Source organism: Lycium barbarum, chromosome 3 (genome assembly GCF_019175385.1).
Source record: "Lycium barbarum isolate Lr01 chromosome 3, ASM1917538v2, whole genome shotgun sequence".
Lineage (NCBI taxonomy): Eukaryota > Viridiplantae > Streptophyta > Magnoliopsida > Solanales > Solanaceae > Lycium > Lycium barbarum.
Genome location: NC_083339.1, coordinates 118667061 through 118690524, shown reverse-complemented (window position 1 = coordinate 118690524; position 23464 = coordinate 118667061). Strand labels below are relative to the sequence as shown.

The following is a 23464-nucleotide window of genomic DNA, read 5'->3' as shown; positions in this document are numbered from 1 at the left end:
CACCAAAATATGCGTTGGTTATTGCGAACCAAGCGCTAACTAAATCCCAAAATAAAATAAAATAGACGGGTAATACAAATACACAAACTAAATAAACAATAATAAAAAATAGTCTCTTTCCGTCCTAATTTATGTGGAGGGTTGAAATTTCGAGAGTCAATCAAAATTTTTTTCATCGAAATTTCTTTATATATATTTTAAATTATTAATTATTACTCCCTTCATTTCAATTTATGTGAAGCTATTTGATTAGACACGATATTTAAGAAAGAGTGAAGACTTTTGAAATTTATGATTCAAAATAAATCTTGAATATTCATGTGACTGAATTAATTTCCAAATTAGGAAAAATATTATTCATTTTGACACGAACTAAAAAGAAAATAGATTCACATAAATTGAAACAGAGGGAGTATGATTTATATTATTTTACCATCTCAATTTATGTTATAAAGTTTGATTAAGTACGAAATTTAAGAAATAAAAGTAGACTTTTAAAGTTTGTGATCTAAAATAAGGTATAAATAAAAAAAAAAGGTTTTAAGTTAAAATTATTTTTAAATATAAAAATATATTATTATTGATAAAACAGATTAAAAAGAAGGAACAAAATGATTACCATTTCGAAAGTTTAAAATTTTTATGTCCGAAATAATTATGAAATTGAAATCTGAAAATTGGGACAATGCCACGTAAATGGGACAACAAACCCTAGAATGCTCTCTTTCCCTTTTGGCTTTATTGGTTTTTGTAACAAAATAAAATACTATTGAATATACTTTCCGTCCGGAGTGGTGTTTCCTCCATGAAATGGGAGATGGAGTTGTATGAAATCGAAGCAGTCCTGGAGAAAATCTGGGATTTACACGATAAACTTAGCGATGCTATTCACTCCGTTTCTCGCGCTCATTTCCTCAATTCCGTCAAGGCTCGCACTAGTAAGTCCGATGACTTCCGTTCTAAGAAGAAACCCGACCCGTTAAAATCTGGTTACGTTTACGTTAAGGAGTTCCGTGTAGATGAGGATGAAAACGCCGTTCATGAAGCTAAGAGTCTTAATGCTATTCGCACTGCTCTTGAACACCTTGAGGACCAGCTTGAGTTCTTCCATGTAATTTCCCTTTTCTTTCCTTTTTTTTTTTGGGGAAAATTACGCTCTATGTCTATTTTTGAAAGTATTTACGCCGCGTAGCCTGTACTTTGAGTTTGTTACCCGATTTAGCTAATATTTGTGCATAAACACATTTTATACAAGGTTGATACATTATGTATAATGCTTTTGATGTTTTATAATATTGTCTATTGGGCTACGTGGCGTAATAATTTTCAAGAGCTGTATATTTTTTTGAAAATTTCCCTGGTTTTTGGTCTATTGCTATAATTTATTCGTTTTTTGGTAGTCTTCTGGTTATTACGGAGTATTAGTTATTTGATTTATTATTAGTTATTTGATTCAATTTTGGCTGAATGGAATTTGTGAAGGAAGAAATTACGGAATGTTGTGATATTAGAGTATTATTATTATTATGCTGCAATTCATGTGAGTTGAACTGTTTGATGAAACGTTATAATAGAATCCTTGGTGTTAGCGGATATATACTACATCTTATTTAGTGCCCTGCAAGCAAGAGGCAAGGGAGGAATAGGGATGCCAAAATGAAAAGGGAACACAAGACAAGTGTATTTTTTTTTTAGTTTTCATGCCTCAAATTAAGCACTGTATTTTCTCAAACTCATATTGCTTTTAGCTGAAATTCCTTCCATGTTGTCCATTGTCCAGAAATTACTGCAAAAAGCTTCTGGTTATTTGATTTTGTGACATGCATTTTTAGCTTGGGTAAGATGGTAGCCTACTTGATCTTTTGCCAAATTTTCATAAAAATAGCAGTCTTTGACAGCTTGGTTTTTATTAGGTGCTCATAAAGAAAAGTTTGATGCTTCATGCGGTGAAGACTTGGTAGTATTTTGTTAGAAAAAGTTTTTTTTCCAACTCCTATGACAATGCTATGTAGGATAGCCAGATGATTTGTTACTGGCACTTTGTTATACAAAAATAAAAATATAATTGTTAGCAATGTTTATCTTACCCTGCACATTAAATGACTCTCTTGGGTCGAATGAGGATAGGAGAATGGTCATGAACCTGCTGGATTTACTGTATGCATCTTTGATGGTGTACGTTCATTGAGGTTGGTATCAATTATGGTCGTTGTCAGTATCAATTATTCTTTTGATTTTAGTGAACAGAATATAAAGGCGTACATGTTCATAAAAAGTTGTATCCAACATTAATGGTTGTGGGACGTTTAATATGAAAAATTGATATTGCTACGGATGGTTAGCAATAAAAAGAGAGCTCGACTAGGAGTAGAAGGGATGGGTCAATTATATGGTAACTGGCTTGGACTGATCTCTTTTGGTTTACCGAATAGATAAACCTAGTTTGTTGTTCAACAAGAAGCTTTCTGTGTGCAACTGTGTCCACAAGAATAGAGCAGAAGATGCTGAAGCAGATTCTAACACTAGTAGAAAGCTAGAAACAAAGCAAGTTCTAGAGAAGCAATAATAAGGCAAAACCACCACCAGAGGCTGCAACACTTACAACTTTGGCCTCTACAAGTATATGGACACCCAAATTGAGATGCTGAGTGACCGCTGGAATCACAATCTTTCATGGATCAAGAGGTGAAGCTAACATATCTGATAGAGAGAAGAAAGAGAGTGAGAGAGGTCTAGCCGTCTAGTGTCTTAGCCACCAGAGCTTAGAAGAAGTTGATTTCACCTTTCTTAGGATATTTTTGTATATATTTGTGTAGTATAACTTGGATTTATTGATATTTCTGGTGGCCCTAATTGCACAAATATTTGCTATATGAATTAGAAAGGTGGGATTAAGACACCTTAGGAAATTCACATGCCAATGTTTTAGAAGTGTATTCATTTTTCAAGGGTCATCCAAACATGACTAACAACCAAAGTAAGGGAAGAAAAGCACAATAGCAACTGAGGAGGCCTACTGATCGTAGTGCAACACCTAAGGATGTGCCCATTGATCAATAAAGTGGGTGAAAAACTTAGAGACAAGGGTTCAATTCTAGCAGAGACAAAAAAACACTAAATTGCTTCCCATCTGCCTAAGTCTTAGTGGGCAGATAACTCTGGTACCTGTGCTAGTAGGAGGTAGCAAGTACCCATGGAATAGTCGAGGTGTGTGCAAGCTGGCTCGAGCACCACCACAAAAAAGAGATAGAAAGATCAAACTATAGTGGTTAAAATAGCCAACCAATTCTAATATTAGATTTTTTTTTTTTTTTGAGATAAAGGTAACTACCAATTCTAATATTAAATCTGTCATCAACTTATCCAAACGAAACATTAAATCCGTCATCAATGAGCAATTCTAGGATTGCAACAAAATCAGGAATATTACCCGTGTTACCATGTATCAGTTGATCACTTTAAGAAATACGTCCACTTTCAATGCAATATTTTTCCTGATCTCAAATTCTTTAGGTCTGGAGTTTTGCCTTATGACAAGTCTATATTTATAAACTCTTAGATTTATTTTAAAATGGCTGCTCCAAAAGTTCATAAATTTCACCATGAGAAATATCCCGCTATCCGCTTTCAATGTGCTACTGCTACATATGCATCTGAACCAAGAGACGATGCCAATTCTGGTTGGATCGCTCAGCATGTCTGTTTAACACAAGTAACCTTTTAGGGAGATTTGCCATTGACAACTGCTCTGCTTCCTGTATTTTGTTGGTTCATGTGGGGGTCGTGGTACCCGATGCATAAGACCAACTTTTCTTGCTAGTCAGCTTTGAAGGCATTGGAGTAATTTTAGTAAATGCAATCTGTATGTTCTTTCTCCGGTTGCATTATTTGAAGGGGTTCATGATGTGTTAGAGCGGTTTTCATTTTTCCTTTTCGGTGTTGTGCGGTCGTTGGGCAGGCGCTGTGAAGGCGTGCGAGTAGAGTAAAGTACTGTCTAACAGAATCAGCTAATGAGAAAGTTGAAAAGCAATTAGGAATTGTACAGAGATGTGATTGGTGAAGACAAGTAGTCGGTTTGAGCTGTTTGCATTGATAAAGAGTATGTTCAAGATAGAAGAAACCTCAAGTTTGATTTATGAGGATGTAAATGGACAGATCCTGTCATTAAACTGTTTCTGGTATTCTTTTCTTTATTGCTGGATATATTCTTCTTGACTTATTCACAAGCGATATCTTAATTGGTTCTCCTTTTTATTTTATTTTATTTTATAAAAGTATGACTGCAGTTTGATTGACTTTATTATTATATTGTGTCCAACAGATAGTTAACTTCCTGCTTACTTCTCTTCTTCTTTTTGGGTGCATTTTTACCAGACCGTGCAAAATCAGCAACGTGCAGAAAGGGATGCTGCACTTGCTCGCTTAGAGCAAAGCCGAAGTGTACTTGCAATGCGATTGGCTGAACATCAGGGTAAAAACTATAAATTCATTGAAGAAGCTCAATCTTTGGTGGGAGATGTTCGTAATGCGAGTCAGTTTGTTTCTCCTGAAAATCTTTATGCTCCTGCTACAAGCCCCCCAGGTGAGAATTTAACGGCGCAGAAGAGGAAGAGATCAAATGCTCTAGTCAATATACTCTTCTCTTGTTTTAATTTCTTTAGGAAGTCTCTTAGAGTGGATGAAGTGGGTGGAATTTTGGGAAACACAGCCTTGGTTGCAATCAGCATGCTTGCGCTGATGCACCTGCAGCAAGTTGGTAGCAAGGAAAAATACCTTTTGGACTTCCCATTAGGACAAGATGTTGGCCACAACAGAAATATGAGAAAAATCTCTCAGCCTGAGGGGTCATCTTCCAGTCTAAATTTGGATGTGTTGTCAGCCAGAGGCTGAAACGTAAAATAAAGTTGGTATATGGTGAGAATTGGGGAGAAAAAACGAGGGTATTATGTAACTGCTTCCACTTGGCTGCCGAAGTTTTGTTGATTGATGGGGTAGAGCTTTTGTTTCTGGTGGTTGTCAATGCTTAGTCGTGTAAAAACAAGTTTTAGATCTATTAAAGCATAAGATGTGAGTTTGTCTTGCAGTGCTACGCTCGTCCTGATTTCTGAAAAGGTGAAGTCCTATGTTTATAAGATAGAAATTTTCAACTGTCGTTATGGAGTATAAAATTGTATCTCTCTGAAAAAAGTTTAACCAAAGGTGTGTTCCGTAAGGAGGAAAATGTGTTCTTGGAAAATAAGTGAATTTTTACTTATTTTTTTATATTCGGTTGGGTGGGGGGAATAGTAAAAAAAAAAAAATCAAAACTTTTGCTTTTAAAAAAAAACTTTTTTTTTGGGGTGGGGGTGGTGGATTGAGTGGTGATAGGATGGTTGGTGAAATGTTAATTGTGCACCTGTTTTTTCTACTTTGATTTGATTGTGTGGGTGGGGGGGGGGGGGGGTGGATAGTGTAGAAAATCCAAAAAATAAAAATAAATTTAAAACTCTATAAAAAAAAAATTGGGTGGGATGGGGGTGGTGGGTGGGGGAGGTGCGTGGGGTTGTGTTAGTTGTTGTGGTTGGGGTTGAGTTGGGTGATTGGTGAAATGCTAATTGTGGCCTTTTTTTTTCCTACTTTGATTAGGGAAGTCATTTCTTTCATTTTTAAGAAACTTGTTTTCCTAAAGATTTTTTTTTTTCAAAAAGTTTGACCAAACGAATATGAGAAAATTGGAAAATATTTTCCTTCATACCGAACACACCCAAAATGATGGACTTTTGCCCCAATTAAGAGCCCGTTTAGATTGGCTTATAAGTTGTTCAAACCAACTTATAAGCCATTTTTAATTTATCTGAGTGGTTAGCAAAAATAAAAAATAACTTAAATTAAGTTTAAAAGTGCTTAAAATAAGTCAAAATCAAGAAGTTTGGTCAACCCCAACTTATTTGTTTTGGGCTTAAAAGTCATTTTAATTTGACCAACAACTTTACCTTTTTATCCTTTATATTTTCTGCTAATTTTAATACTAAAAACAAGTTTCTCATGGTAGACAAAGTGGCAAGAAGGGGACATATCGACCAAGTATGTTTTTGCTTCCTATAATGTTGTAAAGAGCCACAGCTACATTTCTTTGAAACATATGCCAATTTTATACTAGTCTATATATATGTTTCAGCGTGAAGTTCAACAAATTTGACTACTTGTTGCCAATAAGCGTGTCATTCTTCATCTAAAGGTAATATGCAGAATGTTGTGTATTGTAGCATTTAGAAGATGATTAAACATGCACCGGCAAGTTAATGCTATTAGTCAAATATGTGAAGAAAACCGAAAACACATGATATATTTTGAAGTTTAGGTTAGGATTGTGTAGATATAAATTAAGTTTGCTGCTGGTAAAGGCGCTATATTTACGGGTCCAGAACCAAAATATTGTGTACTTTTTGCCAAAGAAACATCCCACATTAAAGGCCCTTAGTCCAGTTCTTTTTCAATAGAAAAAAATGTAGAGCATGTAAAATGCAAACTAGTTTTAAGAGATTAGTGACATCATGACCATAATTAAACTGGAAGTTTAGAACACATTGCTATCTGAATTGCAATAAAATTTCATAATTAGAAATGAATTGAAGACCGTTCCCACCTGCCAAGTTTTTGATACTTTTCAAGTTTAAATATGAATTTCAGTTTGTTTAATTAACTTGATCGTATATCTTAGTGCTAGAAGACCTGCTTTAGTTTTTTGTCCATCTTCATTCTTTGATGTTACACGTACTGAAAATAATTAAGAAAGCTTTTGTTGACAAGTATTATACGCTAATCTTAACTAGGAAGTATGGTGGGCAAATTTGTAGAGAATTAAGTCACAAGAGTACGCCAGAAGGAACTGGTAAAAGTTTTAGTAACTGCAAGTTCTGGTGTTACAACTTTTACTCTTCCCGGAGGGCGAACTGCTATAGAATTATTAGTCATATTATTGTAAATAAATGTATCAACATTGGTGTCCCAACAAACATAGGGGAATAGCATTGCAACCTAATTTAACAATCCAAACCCCAATCCTTTTTATTGCATCCAGCTTCCGCTGAGGCAACTCAGGGATGAACTTGATAGAACTACTCTTCAGAACTCCAAGAGGAACGATGCAAAATGCCATTTCTCCCTCGAATACTTGGCATTTGTTGCTGGGGGCCAAGTATTCGAGGGAGATATGACATTGTGCACCGTTCATCTTGGAGTTCTAAGGAGTGGTTCTATCAAGTTCACCCCTGAGTTGCCTCAGGGGAAGCTGGGCGCAATAAAAAGATTGGGGTTTGGATTGTTAAATAAGCTTGCAATGCTATTCCCATGTGTTTTGCGACACCAATGTTGATACATTAATGACAATAATATGACTAGTAATTTAGGTAAATCAACTTTTAATATAGGAATTAAACAATACGATAGCCCACAGCATTTCAAACATGGAATGCGTAAACTTAAATCTTGACTAAGAGTTACCTACATTCAGCCTAAGAGAGAAGCCAACGAGCTGCAACTTTATTTCACACAAGAGTCCCAGTAACATTTTTGTTATTTTATCCGCTTTCCTTGGGTTTAGGGATTTTCTTATATTCATAATCATTAATATCAACCTTCTCTTGCAAAGCCTGCAAAGGATAATAGGCATCAAAGCAAGCAAGCTTTAAAAAGTAATTCAACACACACACACAAAGGAGGAGATTAATTGTACCTTTAGTTCTTCCTCCAAGTTAATTTTTTTGGGGTTATATGCATTGACAGGTCCAACCCTGGAAAGAGCTTTTCTTGTTTCGATGATTTCCCACTCTTGATCATCCTTTACTTTAGCAATATCCTTGCTGAACAAAATTTTGCACCACTTAGTCTTAAGCCAAGGGAAAAAATTATAGGATAATGTCTTAAAACCCTGAACAAGTTATGGCAGGAGAAAACTGTCCAAGGAAAACGGGGATATCACCAAAATGTCAGAATTTTGGCTATCTGGAAGCTATACTGCTTATTAGGGGGCATGAACCACATAAATACACCCAGTTGGGGGGTAAGAAATGGCACATTTTAATGCCTAGCCCTCATATTGACAGTAGACTCTGGCTGACTGAAACAGCCAATAAAAATTATGGTTTTCACTTCAGCTACCGAATTTTTGGATGACAAGTGAACCCGCAGCCGCTACCCTTCGGTTGCGCACAGGGTAAACCCCGCTCCTGTGCAATAACCCGCAAACCACACAGAAGAGATAACCCGCACTAGCCAAGCCCCGAGCAATGAGCTCGACCTAGAAGGCAAATCCTCTAACAGGGGGTTTCGAACCTGAAACCTCCTTTATGGAAGCCCCATGCTCAACCAACTGAGCCACCCTTGAGGGTCTTCAGCTACCGAAATTTAACTCTAGCAGGATGCCAATAGTTAGTAGTACTAACGAAATATAGTAAGTTATTATTGCATTATCAATACACATATAAGTATCATTATCACCATAATGATCCAGAAGACAAGAGTCAATATAACATCAGAGTGCGACAAGTCAAAAGCACAATGATCTAAAACAAGAAGATATACATGGCATTTAGGTATCAACAAGGTAAATGAAAATTTCTCCTCCTGAATTGTTGTCACACTTTCCTTGAGCTATCAATATCTGCCTTGAATTGCCTTTTGAATCACACTTCGTTTTGGCTTTTTTTTTTCTTTTTTTTCTGATAGGGTGGTTTTTTTCTGAAAAGTAATGATGTTATAAATATCAAAGCACAAACGCAGTCTTGTGTGCCATATTTATACTTTTATAGTTCAAAAAGCAAAAAAATAGTGTCCTTGATTCTTCTTACAGGGATTCTAGAACTTCTAAAATAACTTCTAAATCATCTGTATTGTAGTAAATGTATAAACACGTGTTTGTGCAGGTAAAGCTAATTACAACCATCTTTAACTATTATTTAATTACCTTCAACAGTGCTATTGTACATGGTAAATGTATGTATGTTTTGTTGTATGCAGGTGTTGTGTGAACTACTGTTCCCCGTAGCTAGCAATATTAATTATAGATCTAATGACTAAAAATAAAACATACTCCATTGCTATTACAAAATATAAAGGTCTGGGATACTTGAGGTTTATTGGGCCCAAGCTATGGAGTATGTTTATGTCCCAGCGAGTTTAACCATTTGTTTGTCTGTTCATGTCACAACAAATTTAACAATTTCTTTATCTAGAATGAATTAGTTCAACTAATGGAGTTTAGCAAAATTGAGCGGGGGTTCTTTTTTTTCCCGATAGGTATCAAAATGTAGCAAAGATTCAATAGTCCCACTAAGTTTGCTGCCATTAGTCACATTCTCCATGGCTTCCTTCCTCTGAATTTGTAGTATTTAAGGAATTAAAAGTCAGAAAGGCTAGATGAGTGAAACATTATTACCATTACGTCATTACATGAGTTGATAACAAGAAGTTCCCGATGCCCTTTTAAGTCTCTTTCTCGATATTTTTCTCCTTTCCTCATAGATCACGCCATTATGTGAGAGATAAAGTCACAATGAAACAATGATAGAGAAAACAAAAGAGACAAAAGTAAATAGTAAAAGTAAGAGAGAAGTTGTTATCCTAATTATCAAGTGCAAAGTTTCTTTCTTCCACCCATTGTGACTCTTAATGCTTCAATATGCGACCATGAACCACTACAATTTCACCGATATACCGTCCTTAATTATTTCAATAATAGGCAGCAGTGATACAAAGACAACGCAATTGCAACTTACAAGGTGTCCAGGTGAGTTTGAAGGTGATTTGGAGATGGGCGAGATACTATCAGCTAGTAGCTACACAAAATATTGTTTAACAGGTTAACTCTGTTATTTAGAACTAAGTTAAGTTATGTTAGACAGTTTGAAGATTGAATGCACTTCACATAATAATAGGCAACTAAATCTAAAAAAAAAAAAACATAAGTGAAGAGGTGCCACAATAAAATAAGACCAAAGCAAAAACATTAATTACGGATGCTATTCCACTCACGAGAATCCATGATGAACTTTTTTTTGGCAAAGAATCTCTTTACACAAACTAGACTATTTTCGACCCTAAACCCTTAGGGCTCGTTTGGTTGGCAAACAACTTATCCCGGATAACTAATCCCGGGATTAGTTATTCCACCCTCAAGGTGGGATAAAATAAGGCTACAATCCCGGGATTAGTTATACTGAATTTTTATTCCAACCAAACATGGGATAAGGAGGCACTAAAATTTTATCCCGGGACTATTTTTGCTTATCCTCACACCAAACGACCCCTTAGGGTTTTTACAATCCCATAACCCCAAGTACTTGACTGCTACATATGAGTCTGAGGTATCCAAGACCCATAACGATTAACATGTAAAGGTCTTCCCTCACTGACTTCCTCAACAGTGGACTCATATGTCTAGAACTTACTATTTAGCTATTCAAAATATAAAAAATACTAAGTATTAGTTACTACTGTGGAAGCAGCAACTATGAAAGCTATGAAAAGTCACAAAAATGCATCAAAAAGAACAACTATAACTTAGATACACAATAATAACAAGTAGATCAGAACCAACAACAACATACCCAGTGTAACAAGCAGATCAGAACCAAACCAAGAAAATAAAGACCGAATACGAGTTCACAATTGCAGATAGTCATATAAGGACTAGTTGGAAATTGGAATACTTTCAAAACATGAAAATATGACCGTATAAAAGAGCCTCTGATCTAGCAGAAAGGCGGACAAAGTAAAAAAAAAAAGGATAATTACATAAAACTGACAAACCCCCCAAACAACATGTTTTCTGAGCTAAGCTCAAACACTTGCAGGGCCTGTTAGTTATGACTCTTACATAACCTATGAGAAGGTGAAGTGGTGAACATTTATTAGGTGTAGGATTTTCATAACAGTGCCAAGAAAAGGGCGGAAATGCAAAAATTTAGAATGAATTGTATGAGTTTGTAAATGCTAAACAAACATCAATTGAGTAATTTGACATTAAGTATAACTAACCTGCCTTGCAGAAGTTGGCTAAGACCAATAGATCCAAGCACCGTCAGTGAGATCATAGGAAGTCCATATCTCATAAATGGTGATCTTCTGCCCAATCTTCTGTATGACGAAGGTGGGTTTTGAACATTGGCAGCTGAGAAGGCTGCTCGCTCATTAACTTTATTAGGCTGACTCATCGTAGTCTGGGTAGTTGTCATGGTAAATATCACTAGGTCACCTGCTTCACAATCTCAAACTAATCAAGAAGTGGAGTGAAAAATAATGAGCAGTCAATCAAATTATTCCACTATTTCCTGATCAAAAGATGAATCTTCTCCGTTCACAAATTAAAAAGTCCACTCTTTAAATACATTATTGTCTCCTCATAATTGATGATTTATGGGATTTCACTGGGCTGTTGTTGTTGTTGTTGTTGTTGTTGTATAATTGATGATTTAAAAACACAAAATTTAGCACAGCTTAGCCATCAAACTCTAATAAGAAATTTGTCCATCAACTTCTGTACTCCATCCCACCCCACTATACATTTTCACCTCATTTTCCACGGTAACTATTGAAGAACTAACACTATACACGATTGAGAATTTGTCAGTCAACTTCTATACTTCAAGTTGATTCCAAACAAACCCATGAGTCCAATACTTTGACCCAAAGGCCCTAAAATACAGGAAACACGCATGACACATACTGTTAACTACACCAAATGATAATGACTTCTTTTATTTGTAAGTATAGCATGGTATGTAGAGGTATTAATATCTCACAGAACGCAGTCATAATAGGATTAGCTACATGTATGGAGTATAACTATTAAGCTAAGATGTAGCCAGATTGTCCTTATTAAGCCTAGATTCGAGCCATGTTGCTCGCATTTTAATCGTAAAGCGTTGTGATATCTAGGTAGAATTCCTAAAAAGAATAAAGTACAAGTAGATCAGGATGGACTTGGACATGAGTTTCTAGTCCATTCGACATCGCATAGATTCAAAGTCACAATATATCAATAACGAAGATAGATATGGGTCCTACTCATGTGTTAACAGGAACTTTTTAATCGGGTAACGCTAGGCTTTCAATTGGAATTCACACAGAGTATCAACGTCGACTTTGATTACTTTTTTTTTTTAAATTCATATCTTTTATAAAGTCTTATGAAATAGGGGAATATTACCTATACATGAGCTTGATTTGTTGCAGCTTCTTCCTGCAATTTCCTTATAAGGGCAGTATGTGGAAAGAAAATGTTTTGATTTTGTGATTTTGGGAACTAAAGTAAGAAATGGGGTGAAGAAAGTAAAGATGGACAAAATCAAAGTAGAAATTAATGAAAGAAATTGAAGAGTGGAGGAATGGGGTTCCGGTGAGGTTGATTGAGAATGGAAGATGTTTGTTTGGGTTTAATCTCTATTTTTGGGTTAGAGTTGTTTATTTGGGCTTTGTCTTAAGGGCTTGACGGACTAAATGAGAAAAGTGGGCTTATGGCTCCATTGGGCTTCTATTCATGCTATGTAACAGCACATTGTAAGACTGGGTTTTTGCTTGCTTCACATGTAGTGAGCCCATTACCAAACTACTGAGCAACCATATAACAACTTGGAATTTGTGAACACGCTCATCCACTTGACATTTACGCAAGAAAGTGATTATTTTGGGGGTCGTTTGCACTTTTGTTCCTATTTTGTGCTGGTCTTTAATTTTCGACCTTCAAATGGACAGGTCTTTAATTTTTGCATTTCAAAATCGAACTTTATGTCTAGAGGGGTATAATTTACGTATCATAATATCACAAGTTATGCGCTCATCCTTAAAGAACTTATAACCCGCTAGACGTAAGTTCGATTTTGAAGGGCAAAAATTAAACACCAGTCCTTTTGGAGGGAAAACCGTACAATTACTTCATTATTTGGGGACTGGGACCTAGCTAGTGTCCAGCAATTAAATAAGACGGTCCACCTGGATAATTCTGATTATAATCAGATAAGCATGCTAGCTATACTTTGAGGAAAATTTGGAATTAAGAAATACTACCACAAATGGCCCAGAGAAAACTTGCAAAATCAGCAATCCTTTCAGGAAAGTAGTGGATTTTGTAATTGCATGGGATTTGGAATGGCCCCTTTCAAATCTCTACTTTTGTAATGGTGGGGAATGGATTGATGGTGGCTTTTCTGGTTTATAATGTAGCAATATATCTTTCTTTTCCCCGTGACAACTGTTATACCCTATTTTAACCTAAGTCAAAATAGTTTACAACATCCCGATAATTCCGGGGTTAATTAAAGTCAAGGAGTCGCCACCTAATTATTTATGGTGAATTAGGACACCTAAAGTTTAATTAAAGTAATTATCTAAAGGAACCATATAATTTTTAAAGGACACCTAAAGTTTAATTAAAGTAATTATCTAAAGGAACCATATGATTTTATTTTAAAGTCTACGAAACCAAATGATTCTAGGTAAGGGTTCAACTAATCTAGAGGGAAGGTATTAGGCATCCTCTAAGATCCATTAATAATGGTTAACCGACCGGACTTATGTCAATTAATTAAGGCTAAAAATGTAGGTGTAACATTTTACAATATTTAAGAAAATATCTTTGTAAGTATTGCTAAAGTTATTGATAGACATCTAAGAATGTTATTTAAAATAGGACTTGTGGGGAAAATAAAGGTATGAATTACGCTTGGAAAAGGATTCATCACTATTAGAAATGGTCATTTATTGCCTTTAAATAGAATTACCATAAAATTTAAAAAAAATATATAAAATAATGTTAAGCTATAATTTAAAGTAAGTGGATAATCTTTAGTAAGACACTTATATTAAACTACAGCCGGGCAAGTACGAATTTGGAAGGCCAATTTTAAAATCAGTACAATGTGGTAAACTGATCACTTATCCAATTCCATATGTCTAAATGTCACGTTCTATGTGAGAGGAAGTAACCTATTAGAAAGTAAAGATGGACAGTTTGGACCGAAAGGAACCATATAATTTTTAAAGGCAAGAGAAATACTTAACCTTAAATTTAACTCTGCCTCCATGATAGCTTTTTGGTGCAACCTAGTCTTTGTACAGGATGTGGATGCTATGTCAAACATAATTGGAATCTTGCACAACTTGTAATTATGTCTCAATACTAACTTAGTTTCTTTTTCTTTCATTAATAAAATTCTTGATTAAGTATCAACTTTTGCATGCTTATCTTTTCTGATGATTAGTCTTGCATATCGTCTTTCTATACTACCATCCAATCTTCCCAACTTAAGTCTGCTACGTAAACTCACACATTTGAAGAATCAGCACAGCCAACTCAAAAAAAGTCAAGTAATCACGTTCCACGACTTGTTCATCTAAGTGTGGCCTGAATTGAACTACCACCAGACCAGCTATTCTAATTTTCCACATCTGTATATGGCGATTGGTCCAATGCCATAAACGATACACCATTTCATCCATATCACGGTATGCATATTCTATTTTGGAACTTCCTAAATCTATGGCATTCTTATGAGAAAGTCACACATGTCTCCCAAAAGATTCAAGAGTTCAAGTTTATTAAAAATAACATGATTTTGGATACCTTTAAAGATTTTAAAATTCAAACAAATGTCCAGCGAATTTTACAACTGCAGGAAAAGGAAAAATGGTAACATTTCAGCCAGTTCTCAGAGAGGGAAAAGAAAAGGGAAACATCAAGTATATTTTCAGTTAACAGAGAAATCTGAACTTAAAATGGGTTTGAGACAATATCGTAAAGGATCAGCAGCCAAGATTAAGTTAAAACCAAACTAATACATGAACCTATAGATGTTATTAACCACCAAACCGAGATTAAAACGGGAACATACATAATGCTATTAAACTATTGAACGGAAATTAAGACATGAACATACAAACATGATTAAAACCAAAACCAAACTAACTAATCCTGAGCATGCATAATACTACAAGTCATTAAACTGAGATTTAACCAACCGAAACAAACATGTAAGAAGATATAACTACTTCTTAAGCTACTAAAACTGAAATGAGACTATTTAAAGAAAGATTGTTTACCTTCCTCGAGTGCAGTGAACTAGGGCGTCGGGTCTCCGATACACACTCGAACACCAACAAGCTCCGAGCGAGTCAGTAGCAGGGATAAAAGGGGAATAAAATAACTTAATGTTTTGAATCACTACCCGAAGATGAAGAGTAATATCAGCGGCTAAAAAAGAACCCGATTAAAATAACTAAAGTAGAATAATATGTTGGCTGTTGCTGTTGAAAGAACTCCGGAAACAGAATGGAATTTTACAAATCTAAGACTTAAAGTAGTAGTGAAAATGTTGCGTTCCCGATTGTTGTTTCCCTCGGCTCGGCTGAACGATTAAGACAAGTGCAAATCAAACCTAGGGTTTCGTTTGAAATTTGAACCCCCCTGTTCTGTATCCACGGATTTTCAGATAGGAGAAAGAGAAACTTGTATAGAAATGGTAAGACACAAATCTGAAAGTAAATCGTCTCGGAAAGGGAGAAGAGAAAGCAGTTTAGGATGGGATACGGGCTGAAATGTATTGCTTTGGGCCGGGTCGGGTGAAGGAGTCGGTATGGGCTGCTCTGTTAATGAATTTTAAGTGGGGATCCCAATTTGGCCCTTTCCCTTCTCTAATTAATTTAATTTATTTGGGACATCTTCATCTTAATAATTTGGACTAGAATTAACCATTTTCAAATATATATATAATACAACTTCTTATTTAAATAAATAACCCTGCAATTAATATTAATATAGTGCTTTCTTAAGTAAATTTGAAATAACTCATCCAAATTATTAATGATCAAGAAGCGCAGATAAAATTAGTTGAAGGAAAAGCGGGATAAAATTGCGTGTCAACAACAACTCTTTAAACTTCCTAGTAAATCTCATTCAGATTCCCAAATTGCGACATGTTCTTATTTAACACTTAAATATATGATAAAGTATTTCTATTAGACGCTTACGATTCAAAAAAATTTAAAAAAGATTTTATGCGTGTTCTCAAACACTCATTATTTAGATAAGTTAGCTGCTTAAAGTATGTCACCCACTTTAATTATACGTATTTAACTTTAATAAGCTGTAAAACCTCATGCATATTTCAATTGATGCTAATGTGCATAATTAAAGAATGAGGCATATTTTATGTTATTAACTTATCGACGTAATGGACGCTTGTGAACACGCGTAGAAAATTTTCCAAAATATGAGAAGGAAGTGTTTAATAGAAATATTTAGCGTATGATCATTAATCATTTGCTCATTTGAAATATACCATAATTCGAGTGTTTAAATGAAATTTACTGACAAATTTAAGTTTTTTTTTTTTTTTTTTCAGTTCTCACTGGAATCACATATAGCATAGCATTCCATATTTGAAGGGCCAATCTGTCGATAAGACAAAACAGAAAAACATTCTCCTGTTTCTTTTGTCTACCTTTTCTTTCTTTTCTCTTTAATCTTTTTAATAAAAGAATTTAGGCGTGCAATACTTATGTGCTTTCGGCAATCGGCATAGGCTCTAAAAATCCATTTCTTTTTGGTTTTTAATTCAGAGGTCAACCCCCAAAAGGGTGATGTATTTATGATTCAATCATGCCTTCATCTTTTTGGTACGTTGATACATATATTACATCCATGATATTCTAAATTAATAAGATCTCAATTAAAGTTGCTAGACTAAATCATGAAGCATTCTTCCTAGTTCAAACTGTATTTTTCCCATGACCTTTTCACAATATTTACTTTTTTTTTTTTTTTTGAAATCAAATTATGGACCATCCTGATATATTTAAGTTTGTTGAGTAACTACAGTTTGAGAATATTAGATATCTCGTTTGTTGAGTATGCGAACAAAGTTTCACATTGATAGATGAAATGAAAATAAAACTACAGAAAGAATACTTTTAGTGGTATGAGCCCTTTCAGGAAAATCGTGCGGATTTGTACCAAACAAACAATATCACACTATGTTATAAGAGTATCTATAGACTATTTTTGTCCAACAGCTTACTAAAATTTGAGTCTGAGATTTTAATGTTGTTCAGAATTTACTAGTTCACATTTTAAACAAATCAAATTATGGGTTATCCAAATATATGCAAGTATGTGTTGAGTAATTTTAACGATTTAATAGAATTAAGTACCTCGTTTATGTTAAGAAAATTTAAGTTTGTGATTTTAGGGTTGTAGTTTGACAAGGGTCTCAATAGCTTGCGAACTCCTTTAATTCTACATGATTATCTAAAAGCTAATTATAATGACTTCCACTTATTGGTCATCAAACTCTAATTTCCCTCTAGGTTGAATTTGCAGCATCATTTCACTTATTTTATAAAAATACAAAAATTAAGCTAAATATGTTCTATTGTTTTAGTTAAATGGAAATATAAGCCGTCTCCGACTGAATTCGTAAAGCTATGGACACGATGTTCAAACAAAGATGCGTGTATGTGTAAAATATTTGATCATACAAATTAAAATAATCTTAAAGAGTTTAATTATTTATCGAACAAATATTGACTAAGGAAAACGTTCCAAAATTAATAACCAAGTAAAGATTGACAAGACAAGATTTTTTTATAACGGTGTTTACATCAAACTTAATCTTCATCAATTAAACAATAAACTAAGGTGAATACACACTCTTATTGAGTAACGGATAGATTTATTAATTTAATATAAATACTGAGTGTGTGAATAATTGTTTCCCAAACTAATCCATTAGTTACGATTTTACCTTATGCTGTTGAAGCTTTAACACTTGATTTTTTTTATTTTATTTTTTCACTTTTTCTTGGTTTTGATTAGAGTGAAGGGCTACTATTTTTGCACAAATCTCTATTTTGATCATATTGACTAGTTGGCAGATCCGTTTTGTGGAAAAAGTAGGGGGTGGTTTGAAGAAAAATCACCAACCCGACCCAGATTTAATGCTCAACCTAGAATCCGGGCCCATCAACATGTTGTCGGTGGGTAAATAGTAGAGTAAATGGGCCCTTTTGTACAGGGCTTTAGCCCACTTGAGCAGACGATTTTCACAAAAACTGACCCAAACCACGTGACTCACTGACTCAATATATCATTTTATTGACTCCTCATCATTAAAAACAAAGTTTGGTACAGCCAGCTAACTTCCCATAAACATTTCACGTTCTCTTTGGTTGATTATGTTTTACATACAGTATGAAGATGAGAAGATCAAACATAGTAAAACAATTTTCAAAGTATGTGTCTGTGACTCTATGCATATATATATTCACACACACATATATAGAATTCCGAAGCAAAGGTAACGAGTGAAATCCATCTAGTGGTGGATGAGCATTTTTTTCATCTAGAGTAGTGAATCTAGTATTTTCGATACGTAGCATCGATATGTATGTAAAAGATTAGTAATTTTTTTCTTCTAAAAAGTATTATATTTTGAATCTATATTTTCAAAGTTGTATTGGGATCCGTGATATTAACTGAAATATTTAAATCCATTAAATTTTAAATCCCACATAAGTGGCTAAAATCCGTCCCTACCTATACACTATAACATGGGATCCTCAGTTTTCTGTTTGGTTACAAAAGTAGTTAGTTTTCAATGTTTTATATGTATGTTTAATTTTGACAAGCGCCATTGGCTGTTGTGGCAACGACACCTGGCCCCAATCATATCAAAGAGTAGTCTTCATTGTCAACCCGTGAAGATTTTAGTTTCACTAAGAATCTTGATTGATGGTAGTTAAGAAATTAGAATTACTATAAATATATGTTTATGTTATTGTATACGGTAAAAACCGGGTCAACTTGCGTCCGATGGGACCGGAGTAAAAGATAGGTTCAAGTGGGCATGAACGCGTTCAACTCTACTTCAACATCGAAGGTATTTTGCCGGACACGGTAAGACCCGAACCTAGAGAGCATACTCGGTGTAGGTCCGGACAATCAGTTATGAAGCAGGCCACGTGTCATCAAACCGTTCCGCCATTCTCGCTGACAACAGTAGAGGTGTCATGTCACGACCCAACCCCGTGGGCCGCGACTGGTACCCTAACTGGGTACCCGTACATACCTACCCGACCGACTTTCGAATCATACAGATTTTTTTTTTTGTGTTTTTAACAGAAGTTACAGAAGTAGGTCGATACAAATACGGCACGCGCGCAAACATACATATATATACATACATACCTGAACATACAGACATTTATATATAAGCCGATAAGGCTAACATACCGACGAAACCCGTAACCCACATATCTATCTACAGGCCTCTACAGACATACAGAATCATATGACGGGACAGGGCCCCGCCGTACCCAGAATTTCCATACATACAGAACATACGGAAGAACAGAAGATATATACCAAAAGTATATGCTCCGGATCGAAGGAGCTCTTCAAACAGCAGAGTCAGAAACCTACGCTGGCGGCGTATCACCTGGTGCGTCTGTACTTGCGGGCATGTAGCGCAGCCCCCGAAGAACGGGGGTCAGTACGAAAAATGTACCAAGTATGTAAAGCAGAAATATAACAGATATAATCATAGTCCGAACCGGAGTCACAGAAATATAACGGACAGAACCATAAATCAGACTGACGGACAGAATCATGATCCAGACCAACATACAGAATCGTGGTCCATACAGATAAACAAAATCATGGTTCGGACAGACCGACGGAATCATAATACGGACAGACGAGCAGAATCAGTATCCATACAGACGTACAGAATCGGAGTCCATACGGGCGTACCGAATAAAAATCCATACGGACATACAGACATAGTCGTAATTCAGACGGACAGACAGAAGTATGTCGGACAGAATTATGCATGCAGAGTAGTACAGAGTCATACAGAGGCATGTGCTTAAATAAATACAGATGGCACACGCATACATTCATACAGATCCCGGCCCTGTCTGGAGGCGCGGTAACAGAACCCGACCCTCTTAGTACGGGACGCGGTGGACAGACAGAATCAGATCAGATCATATGCCATCCTGGCCGCCATCCCCATACACAGATCATAATATCATACAGACATACAGATCCCGGCCCGCACGCCGAGGGACGCGGTGAACAATGCAGAGATATATGCACGATAACAGAACCTGGCCCGGGACGCAGTGAAGGAACGCATTGAGACAGACACGAACCGATAAATGAGAAACTACTTACATACAGACTCAACATACAGACTCAATCAAACTGAAGGGTGCCAAACGGCGAGTCAAAATCAGAGTATACGGATAGTATTCATAGTACGCGCCTATATCCTACTTGGGAAGGCACGACAGATTATTATCAGAATCAGATTCTCAGATGTTCAGAAATCATTTTGTAAGAATTTCATAAAAATAGTTGTATCATAATCAAAATAATGGTTCAGATGGTTTCTGAGAAAATCGGACAAAACAGAAGTATTTAAAGTATTACAGAAGATATCGGGCCTTGCGGGCCCGCCTCGGACCAACTCGAGGCAACATATGTAAATTATCGCTAATAGACCTTATGAGGTCATCCATAACCGTTTGGAAGTGTTCCGACTCCGTTTAGGGAAGTTTTGTACAAAAACTCACTTTAAAGGCAATTTGTAAGAAAATAGCTTCAATTGAATTGAAGGAATTGGAGCGGTTTTCCGTCTCGAATTCCGGGGAACAGAGTCGTGCTTAAGGCTCGCGGCCGAGCCTATCACATCCAGAACATGCCTAGGAACAAAGGGAAATGCTTCACATACCTCGATAGCGCCTTACGCTCGCTTGGCGTCGACTTCAATTTCGTCCAAAATCTAGAAATGGCCAAGTTTACCATTTGTTAGTTTCAAACTTTTCAATAATTCAACTTAACACATGCTTGCCTACCGAAATTTCGGCAGCATTTCCTCTGTATATGAGACATCCCCGAGACTTAGCTCGGCTCAATTCATCATCACAACAACCCAGAAATAGCATCAAATAACAACAATATGCATTAAACATACGATATGGCATCACTAGCCATCCTTTTGACATAACGAAACATTTTGCGTTTCAACCTTACATTTCCAACCCAAACTTATTATTCTCATATTCATCATCCATCAGAATCATTACAACATACGTCGGAGGCATATCATACCATTTCCACACAATATACACAAGATATGCAAAACATACCAACTTTCCATTAAGCCACTACTTGTCCAATTTTTCCTAACTTTCAACATACAAGTTAATTATACAATTCCATCTTCCAAATTCATCAACATTACTCATAATTTGCCTCTTAACACTTCCATTTCCATTTTTACATAAGCTATAACAAGGTTGCATAATTTCCTTCAACAACTTAGTAACCATTTTTCCATGACAACAAAGACTATTATTTTTCCATTCATTTCACCATAACACACTTAACATATTAACAAGATTAAATTCATATTCCATCACCACACAACACCACACGGCTACAACCTATGTTTCTCCAACTTCCACAATTCATTCCACTTTCATTTCTAATACAATTTCTACCACACTACAACTAAATTTCAACATGAATTCAAGTCACCATAATCATGCAATATATATGCTTATATTCGGCCAACATACATACAACCACAACACACAAAATTTTCATGTTTTTCATTCATTCCCACACACTACAACATATATACATATATTCCATGACTTAAAAATGGTAAAATTCTTACCTTTTCTCAACTCTTCCACTTGCCACAAATGGTAGTTTCTTGCCAAAATAATTGTATCACCTTGAAGAGAATCTTGAGCTAAGTAGAAATTCCAAAAGGGATGGATTTTTGAACCAAGAATCAAGCTCCAAGATTTTTTTTTTTCTTTTTCTCTTTCTCTTTCTCTTTGGCCGTGGCCTTTTTCTCCTCCTCCTCTCTCTCTCAATTTTTCTTGAATGTTCCAAAAGATGAACATTGATCCATGTATATACTTATCCCTTTTGTTAATTTGTCACATGGAATAATATTCCATGGACTTGGGCCATGAAGTGTGGCCGGTTGGGCTCCCTTAGTTGGGCCTCATTTTATTATTATTTTTTTTGAGCCCAATTCATCAAGAATTCTTATTTTGTAATTTCCGAAACTAATTTCCAAAATTTCAATTTTTCCCTTGGCCTCCTTTCGTAATTCCACACCAATGTATTCATAGCCGACACATTCATACCAAGTAAGGTCCAAATATGGCCTCATTCATTACAAGTCAAGTTATCTCGAATTTTTCCGAATATTCAAAAATGCCGGATGTAACATGTCAGACCGTACGGATCAACCTTATCTATTTTAGGATTTTTCTAGAAAGACTTTTTAGCATTGTACTAAGGCCCATTTATTGAAACAAATAAATAGAGGGCTATCCCTTCCTTTTTTAAGTGAGCTTTTTCACTACTCAAAAAATTATAATCAGCAAAGGATCATAATTATTTCTTCAAGTACTTTGGCTCGGTTAAAGGAAGCTCACTCCAAACCGGACCAACTCACAGCATTTGATTACTCTTCCTCACTAGTTTCTATTGTTATTGCTTAATAATATTTGCTATTACTTTACTAATATACATCATATATATATTCGATAGAATCTCAAATCACAAAAGAACAAGTTCACCCACATATTCTATCCACCATTTACAAATCTAATTGTTACCCACAATTTGGGGGAAAACAGTTATATTTAGAAAACAAAATCAATTCAAAGTTATTCTATTTGATTGTAGGAGTATATGTTATATATCAAATATTCAATATCAGTTTTGTCTTTGTGTGAGAATTGATATCCTCCACTCATATTAATTTAGACAGATGCAAATTGCATCTGAATAGGAGTCCAGAACCAAAATGGCTAAAAAAAAAAACATTTTGAATCAAAATGCCCCAACAAAAAAAAAAAGTTACTGAAGTACCTATAGCGCAGTATTTTACTGCGCTATAGCACTAACGGAGACGGACCCGTTAAGTCCTATAACGCAGTAAAATAATGCGCTATACGGAATACGATGCAGCGTATAACGCATGATTTTACTGCGTTATAGGACTTTCCCTCTCTCCTATAATGCAGTAAAATCATGCGTTATAGCCTTCCACTATAACCCGATCGGGTTCCACCACTGCCCCCTCCAGTGGCAAAAAATTTTCAAAAACGTCATTGGAGGGCAGACTTCTGTGGTCCCCACTCATTATAAAAGTCGTTTTCTAGTAAATTTCATCCGGAAAGTTTAGATTCTCGGTATATTCAAGTCAAGGAGCAAGATTCTAAGTTAGAATTTTGAGAAAAAGCGGCGTACAACTCGATTAAAATATCTACAAAAAATCTTCGATTAAGGTTTTCTACTATGAACTTTTGTTATTATTTTGTTATATACATTATATTTCATGCATGTTTAACATTTAATCGTCATTAATAAAAAAAAAACATTTTTTTTTTGGGTTTG

At 35.4% G+C, this 23464-nt stretch overlaps 2 protein-coding genes across 3 annotated transcripts; one reads left to right on the top strand and one right to left on the bottom strand.

Moving 5' to 3' along the window:
• Positions 1–694: 694 nt before the first annotated feature.
• LOC132632023 (plastid division protein PDV1) lies at positions 695–5083 on the top strand. Its single transcript, XM_060347806.1, has 2 exons — positions 695–1111; positions 4375–5083. The coding sequence occupies exons 1-2, from the start codon at positions 806–808 to the stop codon at positions 4888–4890; spliced, it is 822 nt and encodes a 273-aa protein (XP_060203789.1). The 5' UTR covers positions 695–805; the 3' UTR covers positions 4891–5083.
• Positions 5084–6866: 1783 nt separating this feature from the next.
• On the bottom strand, positions 6867–15541 carry LOC132632022 (cytochrome c oxidase assembly protein COX16, mitochondrial). Of its 2 annotated transcripts, none has more exons than XM_060347803.1 (4): positions 15076–15541; positions 11017–11233; positions 7715–7841; positions 6867–7631 (listed from the first exon to the last, which is right to left on the bottom strand). In XM_060347803.1, exons 2-4 carry the CDS (start codon positions 11211–11213, stop codon positions 7560–7562), a joined length of 396 nt encoding a protein of 131 aa, XP_060203786.1. In that variant the 5' UTR covers positions 11214–11233; positions 15076–15541; the 3' UTR covers positions 6867–7559. The 2 variants fall into 2 exon arrangements, with proteins under 2 accessions (XP_060203786.1, XP_060203787.1); XM_060347804.1 differs by lacking the exon at positions 15076–15541 and adding an exon at positions 12188–12388.
• Positions 15542–23464: the final 7923 nt, after the last annotated feature.